Below are 18,516 nucleotides of genomic sequence, written 5' to 3'. Positions count from 1 at the left end.
ATTGTCGGGTATAGTTTTTTTTGGCCTTTCCCCCCAGCATTGTCCCAGCCAAATCTGCGGCAGCAGGAATAATTAAGTCCTCCACAATAGTATGGGGCTTGCCTGTCCTAGCCACTCGGTAGCTCACCATAAAAGATGTTTCTAGCCCCTTCTTATTAATGGTATCTGTAGCTTTTATACATGTCTTACTACTCAAAAGTAGTCTTTATTCTCGCTCAAAGTCCTGTGGCTTATTATTCAAATTATCATGTTTCGTTTCAAAATGTCTACGCAAGAGTGAAGGTTTCCCTCGAGAGAGTAACGGTTCATGTGATTGGATGTTAATTATTTGACATTGTGGTGTTATTTCGCTTAACACTAGATGGATTAATTTTATTTTTGGCAGTGAAGCGAGGCTACTCCAGGCGAGGAAAAACAACTCACCCAAATGTTTAGCCCCGTTGGAAAATATAAATGGACTGTTTGAAAATGTGTCCGTGTACCCTAGTTTGGGAATACCTGGTCTAGAGCATTGAATGGCACTTCAGTGCCCATGAGTAAAGTCCGATGTCTTACAAAAGTAGTAATAGTTCATTTTGCTTCTGAAAATGTTTGTTTGGTGTTATATTTGGAAATTGGCAGTATTCAAAGAAATCTGCTCTTCACTGTTCACCTACTACTGTCTAATTTACCAAGACGTAATTAAATTGAGAATGTTGACTTTTATACTTGCTATTTGAGTTGACCTGAGACATTTCCATTGTTTTAAAGACCCTGGCCCTTTCTGCTCAGCTGAAGTTGACAGGCTTTTCTTTGTTCACAGAGGAACTTTATGACGTGATGGTCAGATGTTGTTATGGGTGGTCTTTCTGTTGGGATTAGAGCTGCTGTCTAAGTCGTTTTAACTTTGTTGCTCAACTTGGGCATCTAACTGATAGTGAAATGCAAAACTACATCAGAGAAATTGTTGTTTACCCTCGGACTCGCAACGATACCTCCCAATCCCACTGATGTTTCTCAATGTTCATCAGCCCAATATTAACAAACCTGAGGCCGCTCAGCACAGCAGCAAGGAGCAAAATAAGGCACTGCTTAAAAGCTTCAGAATAATAGACTGCATTTCATTTATAAACATCTACTATCCTGCTGCATATAGTGATTATCATTCTGGGAGCTAGATCTTCAAAGTGCTGTTTCTAAAGCTTCACAGAACTTTCTCTTCCTGTTGGTAGTTAACGCTGTCCAATGCTAGCAGCCAACTCCTGTGGCTCCTCATCTCAGCCCAAATCTTTGTCTGGGTTGGCACTGAGAGTAATCTACATAGCTCCATCTCTTCCCAGCCCAATGAGCCCATAGCACCATCTGGCCACCTTTCTGCAGGGTTGCAGTTTTACATACAATTTAGGAGCAGGACATCAAACCAGAGTCAACTTAAGGCAGTGAAGCTGAAAATATTGTACCCATGGAAGGAAGCTACAAGGCATTGACATGAACAAAAGCAAAAAGATGGTGATTTATGTCATTACTATAGTTACCAGCAGTTAGGTTGCAGAAAGTTTAATATATTGTTTGGCTTTAATCATCGAGACATTGATATTATTCTTTTTTTATTGAATGTTTAAAGCATGCAATATACTTGCAGTGAAGCCGCTCAACAACTACATCACATTAGTCATCTAACAGACTCCCATCCAGAGCGACACACAGAAGCAACCAGGGTCAACACCCTGCTCAAGGGCACGTTGACAGATCTCCCACAAGGTCAAAAACAGGTACCCGAACCAGCGATCCACCAGCCTCCGGCCCAAGCTCTCAACCGCCAGCCCTGCAAGATACCCCCCCCCCACAGTTCCCAAAGATCTCCCCTCAACCATCTGAGAACCCCCCCCCCAAGAACATTGACATTTAAAAATATATATATCCATTCCCACCCCCAAGACCCCCCCCCCCCCCCCCCACGCACACACAATGCACAACGAACCACCAAATTAACAAAGGGAAACAGAAAACAACAAAGATGTCAAGGACAACAAAAATCATAACAGCAAGGCCAACTGAATATGTTTGAGTGCATGTATGGCACTATTTATCTGTGTCCATGTACAGTGGGGAGAACAAGTATTTGATACACTGCCGATTTTGCAGGTTTTCCTACTTACAAAGCATGTAGATGTCTGTAATTTTTATCATAGGTACGCTTCAACTGTGAGATACGGAATCTAAAACAAAAATCCAGAAAATCACAGAATGATTTTTAAGTAATTAATTTGCATTTTATTGCATGACAAGTATTTGATCACCTACCAACCAGTAAGAATTCCAGCTATCACAGACCTGTTAGTTTTTCTTTAAGAAGCCCTCCTGTTCTCCACTCATTACCTGTATTAACTGCAACTGTTTGAACTCGTTACCTGTATAAAAGACACCTGTCCACACACTCAATCAAACAGACTCCAACCTCTCCACAATGGCCAAGACCAGAGAGCTGTGTAAGGACATCAGGGATAAAATTTCTCAAAGTACGATCTTTGTCCCCATGTGCAGTTACAAACCGTAGTCTGGCTTTTTTATGGCGGTTTTGGAGCAGTGGCTTCTTCCTTGCTGAGCGGCCTTTCAGGTTATGTCAATATAGGACTTGTTTTACTGTGGATATAGATACTTTAGTACCTGTTTCCTTCAGCATCTTCACAAGGTCCTTTGCTGTTGTTCTGGGATTGATTTTCACTTTTCGCACCAAAGTGCGTTCATCTCTAGGAGACAGAATGCATCTCCTTCCTGAGCGGTATGATGGCTGCGTGGTCCCATGGTGTTTATACTTGCAAGCTATTGTTTGTACAGATGAACATGGTACCTTCAGGCATTTGAAAATTGCTCCCAAGGATGAACCAGACTAGTGGAGGTCAACATTTTATTTTTTCTGAGTCTTGGCTGATTTCTTTTGATTTTCCCATGATGTCAAGCGAAGAGGCACTGAGTTTGAAGGTAGGCCTTGAAATGCATCCACAGGTACACCTCCAATAGACTCAAATTATGTCAATTAGCATATCAGATGCTTCTAAAGCCATGACATAATTTTCTGGAATTTTCCAAGCTGTTAAAAGGCACAGTCAACTTAGTGTATGTAAACTTCTGACCCACTGGAATTGTGATACAGTGAAATAATCTGTCTGTAAACAATTTTTGGAAAAATTACTTGTCACGCACAAAGTAGATGTCCTACCTGACTTGCCAAAACTATAGTTGGTTAACAAGAAATTTGTGGCGTGGTTTAAAAACAAATTTGAATGTCTCCAATATAAGTGTATGTTTACCTCCAACTTCAACTGTATCAACTCATACAGTACATCAAAAATCTCTTTCCAACTATTTTGCCATCTGTATGGCACAGCTGTCAATATCCTCCTGGTCCTCAAATGAACCTGGTATACTTTCCTATTTATGCTATTTTATTCCACCTCCAACTTTATATTGGGCAGACAGACCAGTTCCCTGCCTCCTCCCGCTGCCACCTCCTCCATTTTTGGGGTAATGCTGTAATCAATTGTTTGTACTCTTGGATTGAGCGGACCTTCCCGTACAATTCTGATAACTCAATGAAAGACAACTCTACCATTCCAATATACAATATGATTTACAAACAAAATAACCATAAATACAGGTAATACATTTGAGTTCAGCCTTAATGTTTGTTGTAATATTTGTTCTATCTTTTCAGGGGGATGAAATTGAAATTGTAGCCAGCTCTGCAATGCATTTTTCAAAGAAGCATCATTTTCAATTAATCGAAAATGAGACATGGCAATCTGCACAAAAGGCAAAAAGGCTATTTTTAAATAATGGATGAGCTTTTCTTAGTAATCTACTTGAGAACCATTTAAGGTTCAAGTAAAACTTTTTAATAAGTGAAGCTTTTAGAGCGGTTTGTGCTTTTATATTTAATCTCAACCCACCCAATTCATTATATAGGCACTCTGTTTTTTTCTGGTTTAGCGTCCCACATAAAGCTAAATATTTTTTTAGGAGAGCTGATTTATATATTTTGTGATATGAATACCAAGTATGTCAACTTCACCATCAGACCATTTTAAAGGTAAACTAGAGGGTAATGTAAAAGTTGTATTTTTTTAAAGATCAATACGTAATATTCTACACTAATCATAATTAGGTTTTTGTCCAGAAAAGTTATCTAGATCTTCAATTAAACATTGCAGTGGTCTAGTTTGCGGACTTAATATAAAACTTGAGTCATCCGCATACATGGACACCTTTTTTCTTTTTTTAAGCCTTGGATTTCTAATCCTCATGTTGTTATTTGATCTGATTTTAATAGCTAGCATTTCCATGGCCATAACGAATAGATATGGTGACAGCGGACACCCTTGAACTCCTCTTGACAATCCAAAACTCTGAGAAGTAGCCACTATTTACTATTTTACACCTGGGGTTGTTATGTTACCTTTACCCATTTTATTAGAGTATCACCGAAATTGAAAAGATCCTGGTATTTATAAATAAAATCCAGTCTTACTTTATCAAAGGCCTTTTCAAAATCCGCTATAAATACAAGACTTTGCTTCTTAGATGTTTCATGGTGTACTATTATTTCGATTAGTTGTTGTCGTAAATTATGTCCAATGTATCGTTCATGTAAAAACCTGTCTGATCAGGATGAACAATAGCTGGTAAAACCTTTTTAATTCTATGCATTTTTTTGCTATGCATTTTGCATCGCAACATTGATGTGTAAGAGGCCTTCAGTTTTTTAGACTGGATCTTTATATTTGCCATCTGGGTCTTGTTTTAATAATAGTGATATCAGACCTTCCTGCTGAGTACCTGACAGACTACCATTTCTATAGGAGTAGGTAAAACAAGGTAGCAATGGAGCTTCGGGTATATAAAAATAAAAAACGGCTTGATATACCTCTACTGGTATGCCATCAAGCCATGGGGTTTTGATATTCTTTGGTTTGTTTTGAAGATGGTGTAATGTTAATGAAATTGCATTCATATTGTCATTTTCCCACAGTGTTTTTACTAACACACTGGCCTACTTAAATTCCTCTGCCCAAGGACATTTACACGTATGAGAAACGGTAACACCAACAGAACCTTTGCCTACTCTTTTCCCAGCTTAATTGCTTACTGTGGCATAAACAAATGTACTATCTCGGACAGCAGACAGGCAAATTGGCTTGTAATTAATTGTAAGAGATAAACATTTAGTGGACAGCGGAACCCCTTATGTCACACAAAATTGATTCTGTCAGTCCCTCTGTCTGCGGCTATTTGCAGATGTTATTATCAAACGAGTCTCAATCTCACGACAGGAAAGTAATCTTCTCTCTTATACACTACATGACCAAAAGTATAAGGACACTTGCTCATCTCATTCCAAAATCATGGGCATTAATATGGAGTTGGTCTCCCCCTTGCTGCTATAACAGCATCCACGCTTCTGGTAAGGCTTTCCACTAGATGTTGGAACATTGCTCCGGAGACTTGCTTCCATATAGCCACGAGCATTAGTGTGACCGGGCACTGATGTTGGGCGATTAGGCCTGGCTCACAGTCAGCATTCCAATTCCCAAAGGTGTTCAATGGGGGTTGAGGTCAGGGCTCTGTACAGGCCAGTCACTGGAAGTAAGGGGCCTACCACGGACCATAAAAAAACAGCCCCAGACCATTATTTATTATTTACAGTTGGCACGATGCATTGGGGGCAGGTAGTGTTCTCGTGGCATCCAGCAAACCCAGATTCGTCCATTCGACTGCCAGATGGTGAAACATGATTAATAATTCCAGAGAATGCGTTTCCACAGCTCCAGAGTCCAATGGCAGTGAGCTTTATACCACTCCAGCCGACGCTAGGCATTGTGCATGATGATCTTAGGCTTGTGTGCGGCTGCTCAGCCATGGAAACCCATTTCATGAAGCTCCCGACCAACCCTTCTTGTGCTGACGTTGCTTCCAGAGGTAGTTTCGAACTCAGTAGTGAGTGTTGCAACCGAGGACAGACGATTTATACATGCTTCAGCACTCTGGGGTCCTGTTCTGTGAGCTTGTGGCTTACCACTTCGCGTCTGAGCCGTTGTTGCTCCTAGACGTTTCCACTTCACAATAACAGCAGTTCGATGACCGGGGCAGCTCTTGTCGGGCAGAAACTTGCGAACTGACTTGTTGGAAAGGTGGCATCCTACGAGAGTGCCACATTGAAAGTCGCTGAGCTCTTCAGTAAGGCCATTCTACTGCCAATGTTTGTCTATTGCATGCTTGTGTTCTCAATTTTTATATACCTGTCTGCAACGAGTGTGGCTGAAATAGCTGAATCCACTAATTTGAAGGGCTGTCCACTTACTTTAGTATCTATAGTGTAGCCAGTGGTGTAAAGTACCCAATTGTCGTCACACTTGAGTAAAAGTAAGAATGCCTTAAAAGAAAATGACAAAAGTGACAGTCACCCAGTAAAATACTATTTGAGTAAAAGTGCAAAAGTATTTGGTTTTCAATATACCAATCGTATAAATCACTTCAAATTCCTTATTATTAAGCAGCCCAGATGGCAAGATTTTCTTTTTTTTTTTAAGTTTACGGATAGCCAGGGGCACACTTCAACAGTCAGACATAATTTACAAACAAAGCAATTTTGTGTTTAGTGAGTCTGCCAGATCAGAGGCAATAGGGATGACCAGAGATGTTATCTTGATAAGTTTGTGAATTGGACAATTTTCCTGTCCTGCTAAGCATTCAAATGTACTTTTGGGTGTCAGGGAAAATGTTAAGAGTACATTTATTTTCTTTAGCAATGTAGTCAGTGGGGCGATTTTAGCATGTAAATCTTGGTGTGGCAAAAAAAGATGCATGCCAGCAAAGCCACAATACATTAATTGCACTCTAAAGGTGACAAACGGTGCCCACAAACTGCAGTCCCAACACCTTGAACTGCTACACCTGGCTATCAGCAGAGCCTTGTCTGGCAGCGAAACAGTTCATTCAGCCTCATTTACTGCCTTTTTAAGATACATAGCTGATATGGCTGACTTGTTTAAACAAATGTGGTTTCTTCTGAGAATTGAGATGTACACACTATGGCATAAGGGAAAGACGAGCGTATAAGAGGCAATCGTCATTTAGATTAAGGACGTTGTCAATATAACTATTTGTAAAGCACTTTTGAAATGTACAGCAACAGAATTCAGAACATAAGCCGTTCTTACAGTATTTTCCCTGTACACCAAGTCAGAACCATAGGATAAATAACAGGGCCATATAAGCAGACAATGAAAGCTCTTACAATTTTTGATGATTACATTTCTCTAAAATAGGCTACATGTGCACGTGCACCACCAAGTCAGAACAGTTGGCGAAATTAAGAGGGGTAAATGGACCGAATTATTAGGGTGAGGCAGATGGGCTATGAACAGCTTGCTACAGCATACATATCTCCCTGGCATATTACATTTATGCAGCAGCATACAAGACATTGTTGGACTCTCCTTGTTGTGCTGTCCTCACTTCCTTCCAAACCACTCATTGTTGAATGTTTATTGTTAATGTTTATGGCCGATGGGTATCGACACGTTTTATCTATAATGTCTCTTCATTATTTCTCTTCATATGACAAGGATTGAAAAGGATTTGCCAGTAGATTGTCGGCTTGATTCATGATGACTGATAGCTAAGATTTTGAAAGTATGATGTTGACATGATCAGTCCAATCAAAGTGACTACATATAGTGTGATTTGACATTTTATCTGTGGCCAATGACCTTGAGCCTTCTTGGATGGGCACGGATAATTTAGAGCTGGCGGGATTTTTCATGCATCGGCAGGACGGAGAACCTACTTCTGGTAAGACGAGTGGCGGGGGAGTGTGTCTATTTGTCAATAACAGCTGGTGTGCGATGTCTAATGTTAAAGAAGTCTCGAGGTATTGCTCGCCTTAGGTAGAGTACCTTAGGATAAGCTGTAGAACATACCATCTACCAAGGGTTCTTATCTGTATTATTCGTAGTTGTCCTTTTACCACCACAAATCGATGCTGGCACTAAGACCACACTCAACTAGAAGCGGCGCTCCTAGTGGCCGGGGACTTTAATGCAGGCAAACTTAAATCCGTTTTACCTCATTTCTTCCAGCATGTCACATGTGCAACCAGAGGGAAAAAACTCTAGAACACCTTTTCGCCACACAGAGATGCATACAAAGTTCTCAATCGCCCTCCATTTGGCAAATCTGACCATAATTCTATCCTCCTGATTCCTGCTTTACAAGCAAAAACTAAAGCAGGAAGTACCAGTGACTCGCTCACTATGGAAGTGGTCAGATGATGCGGATGCTACGCTAAAGGACTGTTTTGCTAGCACAAACAGGAATATTTTCTCTGATTCCTCCAATGGCATTGAGGAATATACCACCTCAGTCATCATCTTCTTCAATAGGTGCATCGACGACATACATATCCCAACCAGAAGCCATGGATTACAGGCAACATCCGCATCGAGCTAAAGGCTAGAGCTGCTGCTTTCAAGTAGCGGGATACTAATCTGGACTCTTACAAGAAATCCCGCTATGCCCACAGATGAACCATCAAACAAGCAAAGCGTCAATACAGGATTAAGATTTAATCCTACTACACCGGCTCTGACGGTTGTCGGATGTGGCAGAGCTTGAAAACGATTACGGACTACAAAGGGAGACCCAGCCGCGAGCTGCCTAGTGATGCAAGCCTACCAGACAAGCTAAATGCCTTGTATGCTCGCTTCATGGAAAGCAACACTGAAGCGAGCTTGAGAGCACCAGCTGTTCCGGACAACTGTGTGATCACGCTCTCCATAGCCGATGTGAGCAAGACCTTTAAAACAGGTCCACATACACAAAGCCGAGGGGCCAGACAGATTACCAGGATGTGTACTCGAAGCATGCGTGGACCAACTGGCAAGTGTCTTCACTGACATTTTCAACCTCTCTCTGACCGAGTCTGTAAAACCTACCTGTGTTTCAAGCAGACCACCATAGTCTCGGTCCCCAAGGAAGCGAAGGTAACCTGCGTAAATTATTACCACCTCGTAGCACTCAATTCGGTGAGTTTGAAAGGCTGGTCATGGCTCACAGCATCATCCCGGATACCCGAGACCCACTCCAATTTGCATACTGCCCCAACAGATCCACAGATGATGCAATCTCAATCGCCCTTTCCCACCTGGACAAAAGGAACACCTATGTGAGAATGCTGTTCATTGACTACAGCTCAGCATTCAACACCATAGTGCCCATGAAGCTCATCACTAAGCTAAGGACCCAGGGACTAAACATCTCCCGCTACAACTGGATCACCTCCCTCTGCAACTGGATCCTGGACTTCCTGATGGGCCGCCCCCAGGTGGTAAGGGTAGGCAATAATACATTTGCCATGCTGATCCTCAACACTTGTGCCCCTCGGAGTGCGTGCTTAGTCCCCTCCTGTATTCCCTGTTCTACCATGACTGCGGGGCCAAACACAACTCCAACACCATCATTAAGTTTGCTGACACAACAGTGGTAGGCCTGGTTACCGACAACGATGAGACAGCCTATAGGAAGGAGGTCAGAGACCTGGCAGTGTGGTGCCAGGACAACAACCTCTCCCCTCAACGTGATCAAGACAAAAGAGCTGATCGTTGACTACAGGAAAAGGTGGGCCGAACAGGCCCCCATTAACATCAACGGGGCTGTAGTGGAGCTGGTCGAGGGTAAAGTTCCTTGGCGTCCACATCACAAACCAACTATCATGGTCCAAACCCACCAAGACAGTAGTGAAGCACGACAACACCTTTTCCCCCTCAGGAGACTGAAAAGATTTGGCATGGGTCCCTAGATCCTTAAAAAGTTCTACAGCTGCACCATCGAGAGCATCCTGACTGGTATGGCAACTGCTCGGCATCTGACCGTAAGACGCTACAGAGGGTAGTGCATACGGCCCAGTACATCACTGGGGCCAAGCTTCCTGCCATCCAGGACCTATATACTAGGCGGTGTCAGAGGAAGGCCCTAAAAATCGTCAGATTCCAGCCACCCAAGCCAATGACTGCTCTCCCTGCTACCACACGGCAAGCGATACCGAAGCGACAAAGTCTAGGACCAAAAGGCTCCTTAACAGGTTCTATCCCCAAGCCATAATACTGCTGAACAATTAATCAAATGGGTACCCAGACTATTTACATTGACACCCCCCCCTTTTTTTCTTTTTATTTATTTGGTAAATATTTTCTTAAGTCTATTTCTTGAACTGCATTGTTGGTTAAGGGCTTGTAAGTAAGCATTTCACGGTAAGGCCTACTTGTATTTGGCGCATGTGACAGTTTGATTTGAAATAGTAAAGTACAGGTACCCCAGAAAATAGTTAAATTAAAATTCTTTAAAGTATTACTTATGTACTTTACACCACTGAGTGTAGCTCTATAGATGGAGCCTGCCTCAGGGATAGAGACCCCCCTATATCAAAGTCTTGATGGTTTTCAGACTTTTGACCCTTGACACTGACTCTACAGATCACAGCCATAGGTGTCTGGATAAATTATAGCCAGACGTTCTCCACCAGGGGACGAGGAGATATTGTTGCACCTGTCTCCACATTGACTGATGATGCTACTGATGGCTGTCAGAAACTGACAATGCAATTGATTCACTTTAAACACATTTTTTGTTTGTTTTGGTTGTGGTGCATTCCGTTTCCTGTACTGCATTTGAAAAGACCATAATGTCAGAGATGCCAAATGGAAGTAGGATCTCCTTTTAAGTCAGTACCGGGGACCGGAGAGCTAAACAGTGTAAGGGCCTAGTAAGACTGGAAGATTTGCATCAGAGTACTATTTTTTTTTTCTTACTTTAAATCTATTTACCATTGTTTTATTTAGCATTTCAATATGCCTTTACAAATGCAGCGGCTCCATTTAATTAGGAAATAGCAAACTAAAACGCATTGTTCAGGCATGAAACCGCTGATTTAGGATGACCCTCACAATTAAACAACTTTAATCGGTCAACAACTTGATTCCCTCTCTCATTGTGTCCAACGCAGGGCCAAAGAAGACACTGTGTGTTACTATGGAAACAGGGGCAGTGCCGAACCCATCCGTCTAAATCCAGGTCTGTTTTTCTTAATGTGGAATTGCTTGTACTATTGTTCTATATCATTGCACCATACAAGCCATGCTGTTGAATGATAAACCTTTATGTATGCAGGATGGGTTTTGACTATGAGACTGAGTGCATGTTTTGGGGGATAACATGAACGTTTGGAGCAACCTCTATTCTCTAGCAATGCTGTATGTGTATGCTCCAGCAGGAATCTATGGTTTGAGTAACTCCCTGTTGGAGACCCCATGGAGGAAACTGCAGCATGGGAAGAGACTGTTTACCAGCGTAGTGAACCAGACACTGCCTTGTGACAGCCTGGTCCATGATCTGCTCAACGTCCTCAACAACGAGGAGCTGTGAGTTCACCACGCACTTGGTATCAATAATAAAATCAATGTGACACTTTTAAACGCTTCATCAATAAATGTACCTGCGCACTGTATCAAAACACTTCACATGAAGACACATTCTTGTACACTGTGTGATGCAGGTTGGCATTTATTGGGATGGCTCATGTACTGGAGGCAGCTCTACAGGGTAGTCCCTTGCGGGCACAGCCACAAACGATGTAAAGCCAATTTGGACTTTGCAGCTGGTGGAAATCACTCAGCTCTGCCCCCAGGACAAGATTCATGTCAATAAACAACCTGCCAGTGCGGACCCCACACTATAGTTTTCGTTTACATTTTAATGCCATCGATGTGACACAGCGTAATATACAGTACCAGTCAAACGTTTGAACACTTTCAAAAAAAAAAAAAAAAAAATAGTATAATAATAATCAAGACGTCAACTATGAAATTACACATATGGAATCATGTAGTAACCCAAAAAAGGTGTTTAATTTTTTAGGTTCTTAGTTTCCACCCTTTGCCTTGATGACAGCTTTGCACACTCTTGGCATTCTCTCAACCGTCTTCATGAAGTAGTCACCTGGAATGCATTTCAATTAACAGGTGTGCCTTGTTAAAAGTTAATTTGTGGAATTTCTTTCTTTAATGCATTTGAGCCAATCAGTTGTGTTGTGACAAGGTAGGGGTGGGATACAGGAGATAGCCCTATTTGGTAAAATACCAAGTCCATATTATGACCAGAACAGCTCAAATTTCAAAGAGAAACGACAGTCCATTACTTTAAGACCATGAAGGTCAGTCAATACGGAACATTTCAAGAACTTTGAACGTTTCTTCAGTCGCAGAAACCAGACCGCCACAGGAAAGGAAGACCCAGAGTTACCTCTGCTGCAGAGGATAAGTTCATTAGTTACCAGCCTCAGAAATTGCAGCCCAAATAAATGCTTCACAGCGTTCAAGTAAGAGACACATCAACTGTTCAGAGGAGACTGCGTGAATCAGGCCTTCATGGTAGAATTGCTGCAAAGAAACCAGTACTAAAGGACACCAATAAGAAAATACTTGCTTGGGCCAAGAAACACGAGCAATGGACATTATACCCGTGGAAATGTGTCCAAATGAGAGTTTTGGTTCCAACCACAGTGTCTTTGTGAGACTCAGAGTAGTTGAACGGATGATCTCCGCATGTGTGGTTCCCACCGTGAAGCATGGAGGTGGTGGTGTGATGGTGTGGGGGTACTTTGCTGGTGACGCTGTCTGGGATTTACAATTCAAGGCACACTTAACCAGCATGGCTACCACAGCATTCTGCAGCGACAAGCCATCCCATCTGGTTTGCGCTTAGTGGGACTATCAGTTGTTTTTCAACAAGTGCTCAGCATATGTGGGAATTACTTCAAGACTGTTGGAAAAGCATTCCAGGTGAAGCTGGTTGAGAGAATGCCAAGAGTGTGCAAAGCTGTCAAGGTAAAGGGTGGCTACTTTGAAGAATCTAAAATATAAAACATATATTTTGATGTGTGTAACACTTTTTTTTTTTTGGTTGCTACATGATTTCATAACTATTATTCTACAATGTAGAAAATAGTAAAAATAAAGAGAAACCCTTAGGTGTATAACTTTTGACTGGTACTGTATATTAAAACATAAACCTGCACAGGGCTCGACATTAACGCTTGTCCTATTGTTTTTTTAAATGACAGACAAGAAGAATATAGATTTGAGTTGTCTAAATGGACAAGTTAAGGAAATCACACGATCAAAATATCAAACAATTATTCCAATCACAATTGGATCAGAAGCCGACATTGGAATTTATCCACATAATTAAAAAAAGCCTACATGTCAATGTGTGTGCTCACACGAGGGAGGCGCCAGAAAATGTAGCCCAACTTGAATAACTTTTAATTACATAAATATAGGCTAAAGCTGTCAAGGTAAAGGGTGTTTGACATATATAATCAAGGATAATTAACGTTTTAAGGCTTGATTCTGTCATATTTGAGGCATGGTTCGTTCCGCTCAAATGGTCACAAGACCAGAGAGTAAAGGACAGTACTTTCTACACATCACCCACCTTGAATCTGAGCCGAGGCGGTCTGCATATTGAAACTACTAAATCATGAACTTAATCGTTTAAAACGTTTTATGTCATTTTACAAAGCATATTTTGTTTCTAAGTTGCCTAGACAAAATAAGACCAGAGGCATGACTGTTGCTCGTAACATATTTGAGAGTAACAAACAAGGACATCTAAATGTCTAAATATGCTCACTCATTATGGGTTTGCGAGTACCGCACGTGGACATTCCACATGGCTACGTGAGGTACAAATGTGAACACTCGATATGACTTCGAGAAAGTATAGTCCTGCACACATTACGTGAATGTGAAATTGAAAAAGATAAGTACACTGCTTTTGCTGGAATCCTGCTCTTTTATCTCAACTTAATTGCAAAGCTTTTAGTCAGTGAACTGTTGCTCTCCAGACAGCGCATACCTTTCTCTCTAACAGGTTTGCCAGCTTCAGAATGTACATCATGTTCTTCCGAAACTTACTTTGTCGTATTATATAACTCCATTTTTTTGTTACTTTCAGTTCAGTAATAACTTTCTATTCAGTGTACAGTTTTTTCCCCCATTCACCTGGTAACATTAAAGTTGTGCTAAAGAGTTATACTTTTACAGTTGGTTCCAATCCAAAAGGAGGTTTGAATAAGAATTTGAGAACAGTGTATTTTCTATCAGTACAGTACATTTGGAAAGTATTCAGACCCCTTCCTCTTTTCCACATTTTGTAACGTTACAGCCTTTATTACATTTTTTTTTCTCATCAATCTACACACTACCACATAATAATAATAATAAAGGGAAAACTGGTTTTTAGTGTTAGCATATTTCTAAAAAAATGAAAACATACCTTATTTACAGAAGTATTCAGACCCTTTGCTATGATATTTCCATTGATTGTCCTTGATGTTTCTACAATTTGATTGGAGTCCACCTGTGGTAAATTGATTGGACATGATTTGGAAAGGCAAACACCTGTCTATATAAGGTCCCACAGTTGACAGTGCATGTCATAGCAAAAACCAAGTCCTGTGGTCAAAGGAATTGTCTGTAGAGCTCCGAGACAGGATTGTGTCGAGGCACAGATCTGGGGAAGGGTACCAAAAAATGTCAGTAGCATTGTAGGTCCCCAAGAACACAGTAGCCTCCATCATGCTTAAATGGAATACGTTTAGAACCACCAAGACTCTAACTAAAGCTGGCCGCTCAACCAAACTGAGCAATAGGGAGAACGGCCTTAGTCAGGGAGGTGACCAAGATCCCGATGGTCACTCTGACAGCGCTCCAGAGTTCCTCTGTGAAGATGGAAGAAGCTTCCAGAAGGACAACTATCTCTTCAGTACTCCACCAATCAGGCCTTTATGGTAGAGTGGCCAGACGGGAGCCACTCCTCAGTAAAAGGCACCGCCCGCTTGGAGTTTGCGAAAGGCACCTTAAGATTTTCTGGTCTGATGAAACCAAGATTGAACTATTTGGCCTGAATGTCAAGCGTCACGTCTGGAGGAAACCTGGCAACATCCCTATGGTGAAGCATGGTGGTGGCATCATGCTGTGGGTATGTTTTTCAACGGCAGGGACTGAGAGACTAGTTAGGATGAGGAAAGGATGAACGGAGCAAAGTACAGAGATCCTTGATGAAAACCTGCCCCAGAGTGAAGGTACGTTAACCTTACAACAAGACAACGACCCTAAGCACACAACCAAGACAACGCAGGAATGGCTTTGGGACAAGTCTCTGAATGTCCTTGAGTGGCCCAGCCAGTGACCGGACTTGAACCTGATCGAACATCTCTGGAGAGACCTGAAAATAGCTTTGCAGCGACACTCCCCATCCAACCTGACAGAACTTGAGAGGATTTGCAGAGAATGGGAGAAACTCCTCAAATACAGGTGTGCCAACCTAGTAGCATCATACCCAAGAAGACTGAAGTAAAGGGTCTGAATAGTTATGTGAATGTGATATTTCAGTTTTGCATTTTTTATAAATTAGCAAACATGCCTAGACACCTGTTTTTGCTTGCTCATTATGAATCATTGTGTGTTGATTGATATATATCAATATATATAAAAATAAATCTCCCCACATCAATCAATATATATATATACACACACCTTAGCCGAATACATTTAAATCAGTTTTTCACAATTCCTGACATTGAATCAGAGTAAAAATTCCCTGTCTTAGGTCAGTTAGGATCACCACTTTATTTTAAGAATGTGAAATGTCAGAATAATAGTAGAGAGTGATTTGGAGCCACTGCTCCAAAACCGTTGAAAGCCAGACTACGGTTTGCAACTGCACATGGTGACAAAGATCATACTTTTTGGAGAAATGTCCTTTGGTCTGAAGAAAAAAAATCAAAAATAGAACTGTTTGGCCATAATGACCATCGTTATGTTTGGAGGAAAAAGGGGGAGGCTTGCAAGCCAAAGAACACCATCCCAACCGTGAAGTACAGGGGTGGCAGCATCATGTTGTGGGGGTGCTTTGCTGCAGGAGGGACTGGTGCACTTCACAAAATCGATGACATCATGAGGGAAAAGTATGTGGATATACAGTGCCTTGCGAAAGTATTCGGCCCCCTTGAACTTTGCGACCTTTTGTCACATTTCAGGCTTCAAACATGGATATAAAACTGTATTTTTTTGTGAAGAATCAACAACAAGTGGGACACAATCATGAAGTGGAACGACATTTATTGGATATTTCAAACTTTTTTAACAAATCAAAAACTGAAAAATTGGGCGTGCAAAATTATTCAGCCCCCTTAAGTTAATACTTTGTAGCGCCACCTTTTGCTGCGATTACAGCTGTAAGTCGCTTGGGTTATGTCTCTATCAGTTTTGCACATCGAGAGACTGACATTTTTTCCCATTCCTCCTTGCAAAACAGCTCTTGGATGGAGAGCATTTGTGAACAGCAGTTTTCAGTTCTTTCCACAGATTCTCGATTGGATTCAGGTCTGGACTTTGACTTGGCCATTCTAACACCTGGATATGTTTTATTTTTGAACCATTCCATTGTAGATTTTGCTTTATGTTTTGGATCATTGTCTTGTTGGAAGACAAATCTCCGTCCCAGTCTCAGGTCTTTTGCAGACTCCATCAGGTTTTCTTCCAGAATGGTCCTGTATTTGGCTCCATCCATCTTCCCATCAATTTTAACCATCTTCCCTGTCCCTGCTGAAGAAAAGCAAGCCCAAACCATGATGCTGCCACCACCATGTTTGACAGTGGGGATGGTGTGTTCAGCTGTGTTGCTTTTACGCCAAACATAACGTTTTGCATTGTTGCCAAAAAGTTAAATTTTGGTTTCATCTGACCAGAGCACCTTCTTCCACATGTTTGGTGTGTCTCCCAGGTGGCTTGTGGCAAACTTTAAACAACACTTTTTATGGATATCTTTAAGAAATGGCTTTCTTCTTGCCACTCTTCCATAAAGGCCAGATTTGTGCAATATACGACTGATTGTTGTCCTATGGACAGAGTCTCCCACCTCAGCTGTAGATCTCTGCAGTTCATCCAGAGTGATCATGGGCCTCTTGGCTGCATCTCTGATCAGTATGAGCTGAAAGTTTAGAGGGACGGCCAGGTCTTGGCAGATTTGCAGTGGTCTGATACTCCTTCCATTTCAATATTATCGCTTGCACAGTGCTCCTTGGGATGTTTAAAGCTTGGGAAATCTTTTTGTATCCAAATCCGGCTTTAAACTTCTTCACAACAGTATCTCGGACCTGCCTGGTGTGTTCCTTGTTCTTCATGATGCTCTCTGCACTTTTAACGGACCTGTGAGACTATCACAGTGCAGGTGCATTTATACGGAGACTTGATTACACACAGGTGGATTGTATTTATCATCATTAGTCATTTAGGTCAACATTGGATCATTCAGAGATCCTCACTGAACTTCTGGAGAGAGTTTGCTGCACTGAAAGTAAAGGGGCTGAATAATTTTGCACGCCCAATTTTTCAGTTTTTGATTTGTTAAAAAAGTTTGAAATATCCAATAAATGTCGTTCCACTTCATGATTGTGTCCCACTTGTTGTTGATTCTTCACAAAAAAATACAGTTTTATATCTTTGTTTGAAGCCTGAAATGTGGCAAAAGGTCGCAAAGTTCAAGGGGGCCGAATACTTTCGCAAGGCACTGTATTGAAGCAATATCTCAAGACATCAGTCAGGAAGTTAAAGCTTGGTCGCAAATGGGTCTTCCAAATGGACAATGACCCCAAGCATACTTCCAAAGTTTTGGCAAAATGGCTTAAGGACAACAAAGTCAAGGTATTGGAGTGGCCATCACAAAGCTCTGACCTCAATCCCATAGAACATTTGTGGGCAGAACTGAAAAGGCATGTGCGAGCAAGGAGGCCTACAAACCTGACTCAGTTACACAAGCTCTGTCAGGATGAATGGGACAAAATTCACCCAATTTATTGTGTAAAGCTTGTGGAAGGCTACCCATAACGTTTGACCCAAGTTAAACAATTTAAAGGCAATGCTACCAAATACTAATTGAGTGTATGTAAACTTCTGACCCACTGGGAATGTGATGAAATAAATCATTTCACGTTCTTAAAATAAAGTGTTGATCCTAACTGACCTAAGACACTGAATGTTTACTCTGATTAAATGCCAGGAATTGTGAAAAACTGAGTTTAAATTTATTTGGTTAAGGTGTATGTAAACTTCTGACTTCAACTGTATATATGTATATGTAATCCATTTTAGAATAAGGCTGTAACTTAACAAAATGTGGAATGAGTCAAGGGATCTGAATACTTTCCGAATGCACTGTACATCCCTGACTCTTTCTGTTACAAAACTCTTAAAAGTAAAGAGAAGGTTTGAGTGAGAACGGATTCTTTCTCTATTCTTCAGGAACACTCCTGACCCAGCCCAGGAGAGCCAGGGTGAAGGGTACAGCAGCCCCATGCTCCGGGCCCTGTCCTCTGTGTGTGTTCGCTCCCCGCATTACGGCACCAGGTCAGATTCCTCC

General features: G+C 41.5%; 1 protein-coding gene across 6 annotated transcripts in view; it reads left to right on the top strand.

The window, feature by feature from the left end:
* Positions 1-18,516, top strand: part of LOC110525851 (transport and Golgi organization 2 homolog) — a 53,740-nt gene that overhangs the window by 33,321 nt on the left and 1,903 nt on the right. For 4 of the 6 annotated variants that reach the window (XM_021606311.2, XM_021606314.2, XM_021606313.2 and 1 more), the window contains exons 6-8: positions 11,039-11,106; positions 11,303-11,453; positions 18,399-18,503. In XM_021606311.2, the coding sequence (XP_021461986.1) occupies positions 11,039-11,106; positions 11,303-11,453; positions 18,399-18,503 (324 nt within the window). The remainder of the gene's footprint in view (positions 1-11,038; positions 11,107-11,302; positions 11,454-18,398; positions 18,504-18,516) is intronic. The other 2 variants (XM_021606315.2, XM_036979985.1) reach the window with 1 other exon arrangement.

This window comes from Oncorhynchus mykiss, chromosome 6 (assembly GCF_013265735.2).
Source record: "Oncorhynchus mykiss isolate Arlee chromosome 6, USDA_OmykA_1.1, whole genome shotgun sequence".
Lineage (NCBI taxonomy): Eukaryota > Metazoa > Chordata > Actinopteri > Salmoniformes > Salmonidae > Oncorhynchus > Oncorhynchus mykiss.
The sequence above is the reverse complement of the archived record's forward strand: the minus strand, read 5'-3'. Positions and strand labels throughout refer to the sequence as shown.